This window comes from Mytilus edulis, chromosome 1, assembly GCF_963676685.1.
Source record: "Mytilus edulis chromosome 1, xbMytEdul2.2, whole genome shotgun sequence".
NCBI lineage: Eukaryota > Metazoa > Mollusca > Bivalvia > Mytilida > Mytilidae > Mytilus > Mytilus edulis.
In genome coordinates, this window is record NC_092344.1 from 80,644,635 (window position 1) to 80,654,957 (window position 10,323).

A 10,323-nucleotide genomic window follows, 5' to 3' on the forward strand; every position below is an offset into this window, starting at 1 on the left:
TTACTGAAAACATTACAGATATGTTAGTCAAACAGCTTCTGAAAACATGACAGATGTGTTGGTCAAACAGTTACTGAAAACATTACAGATGAGTTAGTCAAACAGTTCCTGAAAACATTACACAGTTGCTGAAAATATTACAGATGTGTTGGTCAAACAGTTACTGAAAACATTACAGATGAGTTAGTTAAACAGTTTATGAAAATATTACAGATGTGTTAGTCAAACAGTTCCTGAAAACATTACACAGTTGCTGAAAATATTACAGATGAGTTATTGAAACAGTTCCTGAAAAAATTACATATGTGCTAGTCAAACAGTTACTGAAAACATTACAGATGTGTTAGTGAAACAGTTCATAGTGTGTAAGTCAATCAGTCTCCAAGAACAGGTATTGATATGTTAGTCAATCAGTCACTGAGATCATACTCTAGGTGTGTTAGTCAATCAGTCTTCAAGGACGAATTCTTGGTGTGTTAGTCAATTAGTCCCCAAGAACAAATTCTTGGTGTGTTAGTCAATCAGTCCCCATGAACAAATTCTTGATGTGTTAGTCGATCAGACCCCAAGAACAAATTCTTGGTGTGTAAGTCAATCAGTCCCCAAGAACAAATTTTTGGTGTGTTAGTCAATCAGTCCCCAAGAACAAATTCTTGGTGTGTTAGTCAATGAGGTGTGGAAATCATACTCTTGGTGTTTAAGTCAATCAGTCCCCGAGAACAGGCAATTGGTGTTTAAGTCAATCAGTCCCTGAGAACATGCTATTTGGTTTTAGTTAATCAGTCCCTGAGATCAGACTCTAGGTGTGTAAATCAATCAGTCCTCGAGAACAAGCTATTGGTGTGTAAGTCATTCAGGTGTCGAGATCAGACTCTTAGTGTGTTAGTCAATCAGGTGTCGAGATCAAACTCTTGGTGTGTTAGTCAATCAGGTGTCGAGATCAGACTCTTGGTGTGTAAGTCAATCAGGTGTCGAGATCAGACTCTTGGTGCGTTAGTCAATCAGTGTCGAGATCAGACTCTTGGTGTGTTAGTCAATCAGGTGTCGGGATCAGACTCTTGGTGTGTTAATCAATCAGGTGTCGAGATCAAACTCTTTGTGTGTTAGCCAATCAGGTGTCGAGATCAGACTCTTGGTGAGTAAGTCAATAAGGTATCGTGATCAAACTCTTGGTGTGTTAGTCAATCAGGTGTCGAGATCAGATTCGTAGTGTTTGAGTCAATCAGGTGTCGAGATCAGACTCGTGGTGTGTTAGTCAATCAGGTGTCGAGATCAGACTCTTGGTGTGTTAGTCAATCAGGTGTCGAGATCAGACTCTTGGTGTGTAAGTCAATAAGGTGTCAAGATCAGACTCTTGGTGTGTTAGTCAATCAGGTGTCGAGATCAGACTCTTGGTGTGTAAGTCAATAAGGTGTCGATATCAGACTCTTGGTGTGTTAGTAAATAAGATGTCGATATCAGACTCTTGGTGTGTAAGTCAATCAGGTGTTGAAATCAGACTCTTGGTGTTTAAGTCCATCAGTCCCCGAGAACAGGCAATTGGTGTTTAAGTCAATCAGTCCCTGAGAACAGGCTATTTGGTTTTAGTCAATCAGTCCCTGAGATCAGACTCTAGGTGTGTAAATCAATCAGTCCCTGAGAACAAGCTATTGGTGTGTTAGTCATTCAGGTGTCGAGATTAGACTCTTGGTGTGTTAGTCAATCAGGTGTCGAGATCAAACTCTTGGTGTGTTAGTCAATCAGGTGTCGAGATCAGACTCTTGGTGTGTAAGTCAATCAGGTGTCGAGATCAGACTCTTGGTGTGTAAGTCAATAAGGTGTCGAGATCAGAATCCTGGTGTGTTAGTCAATAAGATGTCGAAATCAGACTCTTGGTGTGTTAGTCAATCAGTGTCGAGATCAGACTCTTGGTGTGTAAGTCAATCAGGTATCGAGATCAGACTCTTGGTGTGTAAGTAAATCAGGTGTCGAGATCAGACTCTTGGTGTGTAAGTCAATAAGATGTTGAGATCAGACTCTTGGTGTGTTAGTCAATAAATGTCGATATCAGACTCTTGGTGTGTTAGTCAATCAGGTGTCGAGATCAGACTCTTGGTGTGTCAGCCAATCAGGTGTCGAGATCAGACTCTTGGTGTGTAAGTCAATAAGGTGTCGAGATCAGACTCGTGGTGTGTTAGTCAATCAGGTGTCGAGATCAGACTCGCGGTGTGTTAATCAATCACGTGTCGAGATCAGACTCTTGGTGTGTAAGTCAATAAGGTGTCGAGTTCAGACTCTTGGTGTGTTACTCAATCAGGTGTCGAGATCAGACTCTTGGTGTGTAAGTCAATAAGGTGTCCAGTTCAGACTCTTGAAGTGTTAGTCAATCAGGTGTCGAGATCAGACTCTTGGTGTGTAAGTTTAAAAGGTGTCGAGATCAGACTCTTGGTGTGTTAGTCAATCAGGTGTCGAGATCAGACTCTTGGTGTGTAAGTCAATAAGGTGTCGAGATCATACTCTTGGTGTGTTAGTCAATCAGGTGTCGAGATCAGACTCTTGGTGTGTAAGTCAATAAGGTGTCGAGATCAGACTCTTGGTGTGTTAGTCAATAAGATGTCGAGTTCAGACTCTTGGTGTGTTAGTCAATCAGTGTCGAGATCAGACTCTTGGTGTGTAAGTCAATCAGGTGTCGAGATCAGACTCTTGGTGTGTAAGTCAATCAGGTGTCGAGATCAGTATCTTGGTGTGTAAATCAATCAGTCCCTGAGAACAAGCTATTGGTGTGTTAGTCATTCAGGTGTCGAGATCAGACTCTTGGTGTGTTAGTCAATCAGGTGTCGAGATCAAACTCTTGGTGTGTTAGTCAATCAGGTGTCGAGATAAGACTCTTGGTGTGTAAGTCAATCAGGTGTCGAGATCAGACTCTTGGTGTGTAAGTCAATCAGGTGTCGAGATCAGACTCTTGGTGTGCAAGTCAATAAGGTGTCGAGATCAGAATCTTGGTGTGTTAGTCAATAAGATGTCGAGATCAGACTCTTGGTGTGTTAGTCAATCAGGTGTCGAGATCAGACTCTTGAAGTGTTAGTCAATCAGGTGTCGAGATCAGACTCTTGGTGTGTAAGTCAATAAGGTGTCGAGATCAGACTCTTGGTGTGTTAGTCAATCAGGTGTCGAGATCAGACTCTTGGTGTGTAAGTCAATAAGATGTCGAGATCAGACTCTTGGTGTGTTAGTCAATCAGGTGTCAAGATCAGACTCTTGGTGTGTTAGTCAATCAGATATCGAGATCAGACTCTTGGTGTGTAAGTCAATACGGTGTCGAGATCAGACTCTTGGTGTGTTAGTCAATCAGGTGTCGAGATCAGACTCTTGGTGTGTTAGTCAATAAGGTGTCGAGATCAGACTCTTGGTGTGTATGTCAATCAGGTGTCGAGATCAGACTCTTGGTGTGTTAGTCAATCAGGTGTCGAGATCAGACTCTTGGTGTGTAAGTCAATCAGGTGTCGAGATCAGACTCTTGGTGTGTTAGTCAATCAGGTGTCGAGATCAGACTCTTGGTGTGTAAGTCAATCAGGTGTCGAGATCAGACTCTTGGTGTGTAAGTCAATAAGGTGTCGAGATCAGACTCTTGGTGTGTTAGTCAATCAGGTGTAGAGATCAGACTCTTGGTGTGTAAGTCAATCAGGTGTCGAGATCAGACTCTTAGTGTGTAAGTCAATAAGGTGTCGAGATCAGACTCTTGGTGTGTTAGTCAATAAGATGTCGAGATCAGACTCTTGGTGTGTTAGTCAATCAGTGTCGAGATCAGACTCTTGGTGTGCTAGTCAATAAGATGTCGAGATCAGACTCTTGGTGTGTTAGTCAATCAGTGTCGAGATCAGACTCTTGGTGTGCAAGTCAATCAGGTGTCGAGATCAGACTCTTGGTGTGTAAGTCAATCAGGTGTCGAGATCAGACTCTTGGTGTGTTAGTCAAACAGGTTTCAAGATCAGACTTTTGGTGTGTTAGTCAATCAGTTGCAGAGAATAGACAATAAGTGTGTTAGTCAATCAATTTCTGAGAATATAATCTTAATGTGTTAGTCAATCAGTCTGCGAGGTCAGACTCTTGGTGTGTAATGTTAGTCAATCAGTCCCGAGATCAGACTCTTGGTTTGTAAGTCAATCAGTCACTGAGGACAGACTTGATGTATTAGTCACTGTTACTTAAAACACAGTCTTGCTGTGTTAGTCAATTAGTCACTAAGAAGTAAGAACAGATGTTTGATGTGTTGGTCAATAAGTCACTAAGAACAGATATTTGATATGTTTAGAGTCAAACAGTTGCTGCATTGCTGTCAATATAATAATTTTATGTGACTTTCATATAATTGAGAGGTTAAGCTACCATAAAACCTGGTTTATTCCACCATTTTCTAAATAAGAAAATGTCTGTACCAAGTCAAGAATGTGACAGTTTTAATCCTTTCATTTATAAGGAACTTTCAGTTTTGAATTTTCCTCAGAGTTTGGTATTAATGTATTAGTCATTGTTACTTGAAAAAAAGACCTGCTGTGAAAATGTCTACCAAGTCAGGAATGTGACAGTTTTAATCCTTTTGTTTGGTGTGTTTGAGATTTTGCCATTTGATAAGGAACTTTCAGTTTTGAATTTTCCTCAGAGTTAGGTATTTTATTTTTTGCTGAGAATTTGTAAATCAGTCACTAAGAACAGGATTTTGATTTGTTAGTCAATTAGTCCTTAATAAGTCCTTAAAAGCGCAGCTGGATACGACCCCACATAACCAACCTTGAAAAGTTGGGACCAAAATGGACACAATAGTCATGCTTGATACAGGTCTGAATTTGGATTGTAACAGACTGTTGATGTGGAGTATCTAACTTTTTGCTGTCAAATGGTGTGTTATTTGATATAAAAGGAATACACTACATAATAATGATGATGGAAGGCTGTTTTATGTCTAAAGGCAAATTAAATGCGTATTCAGGACATGTTAATTTTAAATATAGATATTAACCCTGTACTAAACTGACATACTGAGATGGATTTTTAATGCTAGTTCACAAGGTAATAGTGAACAGAAAGACATGTCACCCAAACAGGATACTTAAATTAAATTAGCTTAATGGAGAAGCAGGAAATTCCCAATTTTTGACTGAGTCAGGGGTCAATCCAGGACCTATTACCCTCGAGGAGAACATGCTACAACACACTTCATAAATTTTTTAATTCTTTTAAGACTTTTGCAATAAATCTTAACATGTTCTCAATGTCTAACAAAGAACAGTAATGGTTTATCTGGTTACAGTTTTCAAACTGGATTTCATGAACATTTTTCCATATTTTCGTATTTTCCATAGGCTCTTATTAAAGTGCAGTCATTTTGGTTGGATGCTAAATTACAATTACAAGTGAACTGAAAGAGTGAATAAAAAACTCAATATTTAATATTTCATACATTTACATCTTTATAAACATAGAAATCAATTATAAAACAAACTTACAGCATTCCCTAAGTAAACATGCATAACAATAGATCACAAACAGTTTTATATCATGTAAAATGTCATTCAAAGGGAAAACAGACTTTATTTTCCTTCTTTCCTGCGTTTTTATTCAACTTCATTAATTGTTCATATTTGATTGAATCTGATTACACAAGCACAAAAATATGTTTACCATTGCAAATATCCAGCTATCTTTTGATGTTTTTAAATCTAGAGTTGAGATCATATTCATACATCTTTGAACCGTGGTATCACTGGCAGTATCAGATTTCCAAAAGACGAATCTTGTGTGATGAAATATCCAAACGAATTTGCATTGGCATGCTGAAAAAAGTAATGACATGAAGTATAAATTTGTCACATGATTACATGTTCAACTGAACTCATCTGCATAATCTATTTATACTCATTTAAGTGAATAATGTGTAAAAAGTCTAAAAGATCAAGGTCAAACTACATAAATCAAAATGAAAAAGGTAAATTATCATTGTAGGCTTAAGATAACAGGTCTAACATGAAGTGTTATTAAAATCAAATTTCCTCTAACTTCAATAAACCATGCAAATGAGACAAACATTATGTGACCTCAGTTAGACAGATATGTTCATTTGGCAATAATCAACAAAAAAGAGTCGCATGAAATACATGAGAAATTGACCTGATATAAAAACAGCATTAATAAAGCATTATAAACTGTTAACACAGAGATATAAAAAAGAAGATGTGGTATGATTGCCAATGAGACAACTGTCCACAAGAGACCAAAATGACACAGACATTAACAACTATAGGTCACCGTACGGCCTTCAACAATGAGCAAAGCCCATACCGCATAGTCACCTATAAAAGGCCCCGATATGACAATGTAAAACAATTCAAACGAGAAAACTAACAGCCTTATTTAAATAAAAAAATGAACGAAAAACAAATATATAACACATAAACAAACGACAACCACTGAATTACAGGCTCCTGATATGTCTCTTTTCTTTTGCAATAAAAATAATCAAAGAAATTGTACCTGTAATGCTGCCCTTTGAGCTGGTGTCATGTTGTGAGTCTCCATCACAAGTGTCGACTAGAATAAACAATGTCAAAATATTTTATACCTGACTAAAACAGCATTTATAAGTTAACATCTTCATGTTCTATTGTCTTTTTGGATATTTGTATCATTCCACTAAGTTAAACTTATAATAGAAGTAGCTTTTTTGCTCTCCTATTATCATTTCTTATTATCTGAGGTTGTCTCGTATACATCAAGTTTTTACCATAAACAGTGTAATCTGCCTTGTCCAACACCTGAGTATTCCAACATCCTGCTTAAACCTTCACATTTTCATGGTCCTAAAATATGACTATTCTTGCAGAAAATACCTAGTTTTCCTACACCCTGCTTAATCTGACATTTTTTTTCGTGTCCCCCTAGTGTGTCAGATAACACAGGTTACACTATATAATGATTTTTATTCTCAATTACTGATTTATTCGTTAAAATAGAATTTTTTACGTTCCCTAAAACTTTTGTACAATGTTTCGTTAACAATTTTTTTGTCTTTTTGATTTTTTTCACAAAATAAACAAACATGTACTATTTACAAAAAAAATTATTAAGGTTTTAACCTTTTGCATTGAATAACAGACATAACGAAATGATTAGATTTTATCCAATCTTTGCAAAAATGAAAAAAAAACTTTTTGAGTGATATATATAAAAAGTGCAATGGGTACTCACAGAAGGATTGGCTGGTAAGGCTGGCTGCTGAACTGCAGGAGGAGTACTAAAAAGTCAATGTTATCATCAGTAAGATATTAAAATGTATGGATTAATACATGTTATGTCAAAAACTAAAGTCATGTAGTATGCGTCTTACCTTAAGTGGCAAGTCCGTAAAAACTATCATAAATTCATAACAACCTGTAGATGTAGTCACCAGTCACAAATCCTTGATTAAATGACCAGTAAATAACTAATCAAGGTAAACTAATTAATCATATACTGTTAATTACCTTTTTTCATGTATGCTTTATATCGTGTTCAGTCCTTTTTAGCCGATTTAATTTCATGATTCCAAATTTGCTTGATGTATTTGAATAATGGAAGATTCCAGTTTTACATATTTGCAATGATTTGTATTTGCGTTATTTAACAACTCGCTAAAAATGAGATAGTGTACAGTACTGGTATATTATATGAATGTACAATAATACAAACAATATTACAAACTATGTTGATGAAATTACTTATGAAGTACTTTACACTTTTCTTTCGTATCTGTAAAATTCAAAAATATTTGCATGCATGCATTTATATTATAGAATTTTTGAAGACTGCACAAAACTGCTAGAGTAATTATTGCAATTTCTAATTTTTCTTGCAAGTTCTTATTATTGCAATTCTTACTCATTGGTTTTATTATTGGCATTACTACAGAGTACAGACCTCACAATAAATAATATCTGACTTTACTGTATGATTGCTGACATCTTGGTCATAATATTGTTGAATATTCTATGCTAAATTAAATGTTTCCAACATTGCTTGTTTTTCTGGATGATTTTTATTTTAAACAACTAGTAGACTATAATCTTTCATCCTTTATATTTAGGATATGAATAATATAATTTAATACGAATCACATTCCATTCTAGACTGGGACATATTTTAACCTTCTAGCCAAAAAGGTACTATTAATCCACAGAAAGACATACCAACATTCCTTACTATTCTATTTTCATAATTTAGTTTCATCATAACATGCCTAACCTGATGGCCATAGGATTAGCAGGACCTGGATGTCCTCCCATTCTTAATCTTTTCTTTTGTTCTTCTAACTGTTCAAGAATTTTTCTGTTCTTTTGTTCTTTAAAAAATATATTGTATATTGATATAATGGTAAGGTAAATGTACCAATTACATGTTCTTTTCTTCAATTTTGATTCTGTAGAATATGAAAGTTGTTGAAAGAGTGTAGAAAACAAGTCCACCAAGCTAATTTGATTACAAATATTGCCTTTTAATGTACATGTAACAGGAAGTAGTCGAGTGATGAATCTGAAAACGCATCACACGGTAAAGCTGACTTATATAAATCTTGAAACCAAATTTCAGAAATCCTTGTATTGTAGTTCCTGAGAAAAATGTGACGAAAATTTTCAACTTGGCTATCATGTGTAAAATCATACAAGTGTTCGGTAAACAGGAAGTTGTCGAGTGATGAATCTGAAAACGCATCACACGGTATAGCTGACTTATATAAATCCTGAAACCAAATTTCAGAAATCCTTGTATTGTAGTTCCTGAGAAAAATGTGACGAAAATTTTCAACTTGGCTATCATGTGTAAAATCAGACAAGTGTTCGGTATACAGGAAGTTGTCAAGTGATGAATCTGAAAACGCATCACACAGTATGGCTGACATATATAAATGTTGATACCAAATTACAGAAAGGGTGGATGTGTAGTTCCTGAGAAAAATGTGACGAAAGTTTCATGGGACGGACTGACTGACGGACGGACTGATGGACGGACTGATGGACGGACGGACTGACAGACAGAGGTAAAACAGTATACCCCCCCTTTTTTAAAGCGGGGGTATTTAAAGCGGGGGTATAATAACTATATACATTTGATAACAGAATAGTTAGGGATAGAATATGGGGATGAGAGCAGATTCTGAGATCATGCTCTTGAATCCCTGTACTGTACTGCATGATACTATTTGTTGTGGCAGATGATTCCAATTTATAACAGTTCGTGGATAAAATGAATATTTATAACTGTCTTTGGATGTTTGTATTTGCCTAAATGAGTGTGGATTGCTATGTCTGGTTCTATTGTCTAGTGGGATCAAAAGGTTATGTGTAGGGACTGCAACAATTTCATGTATAATTTTGTAAAAGAAAACAAGTCTGTATCGTAAGCGCCTAATTTCGAGTGGGTACCAATTTAGGTCTGTCATCATTTCAGTAACTGAGCTGGTGTTATGGAAGCGGTTGCATAAGAAGCGTGCTGCTCTTCTTTGAACTTTTTCGATTTGTGAAATTTGCTGTTTTTGATGTGGGTCCCAAATTGTTGAGCAGTACTCTAATTTTGGTCGGACAAGAGCTTTATATGCATGAGCTTTAACTTTCGGTGATGCTTTTTTTAGGTTTCTACGAATAAATCCAAGGGACTGGTTTGCTTTTGATGTCATGTTATCGATATGTTTGTCCCATTTTAAATTTGATTGAAGAGTAAGGCCCAAATATTTTGTATAGTCGACTTTTTCTAGAGAGTGATTGTGTAATTTATAAGTGAAGTCTAAAGGTTTCCGTTTTTGAGTTACACTGAGAATGTTGAACTTATCAGGGTGAAAATGCATGAGCCAGTCCTGCTCCCACCTGCCGGCCGCTTCTAAGTCAGACTGTAATTTAAGTGTGTCATCTGGTTTTTTAATTTCCCTATAAATAATGCTACACCTTGTACATAAGAAGTGGACCTCCAATGTTTATTGTTGTAATTACCAATTATGTCAATCAATTGTATCTGATTGTATACCCTTAGTGGGCCCTGTAATTTGGGGAATACAAATATTCTTTTCTATTATACAGTTATAGTACATGTACTATCATTTGCAACCCTCTCTCCTCCCTTTTTCAACTTTTCCCGTCTATTATGGTGGAAATCTTAAGCTTATTTCTATATTATGATCACCTTGTCCCATAGACATTGTAAGGATCTGATAGCACTGCCCTTTGTGCCCTTTCTTGCATGTACAAAAATATAATTATGTACCGCTTACACCATTGAAAAAATATTTTTTGCTCCTGTTAAAACGGAAATGATTGGCTGTTC

General features: G+C 36.3%; 1 protein-coding gene across 2 annotated transcripts; it reads right to left on the minus strand.

Moving 5' to 3' along the window:
* Window positions 1-5,408: 5,408 nt before the first annotated feature.
* On the minus strand, window positions 5,409-10,305 carry LOC139491393 (SOSS complex subunit C-like). Of its 2 annotated transcripts, XM_071279064.1 has the most exons (5): window positions 10,183-10,305; window positions 8,254-8,350; window positions 7,222-7,267; window positions 6,508-6,564; window positions 5,409-5,810 (listed from the first exon to the last, which is right to left on the minus strand). In XM_071279064.1, exons 1-5 carry the CDS (start codon window positions 10,196-10,198, stop codon window positions 5,715-5,717), a joined length of 312 nt encoding a protein of 103 aa, XP_071135165.1. In that variant the 5' UTR covers window positions 10,199-10,305; the 3' UTR covers window positions 5,409-5,714. The 2 variants fall into 2 exon arrangements, with proteins under 2 accessions (XP_071135165.1, XP_071135173.1); XM_071279072.1 differs by lacking the exon at window positions 8,254-8,350 and having other exon boundaries at window positions 10,183-10,285.
* Between the last annotated feature and the right edge of the window lie 18 nt (window positions 10,306-10,323).

Bases quoted from the DNA above. Each gene is read 5' to 3' on its own strand.
- LOC139491393 (XM_071279064.1), bottom strand. The intron at 7,268-8,253 runs GTTAGGCATGTT...TTGACTTTTTAG, and splicing joins GCTAATCCTATGGCCATCAG to TACTCCTCCTGCAGTTCAGC. The intron at 5,811-6,507 runs GTACAATTTCTT...TACTTTTTTCAG, and splicing joins CTCAAAGGGCAGCATTACAG to CATGCCAATGCAAATTCGTT.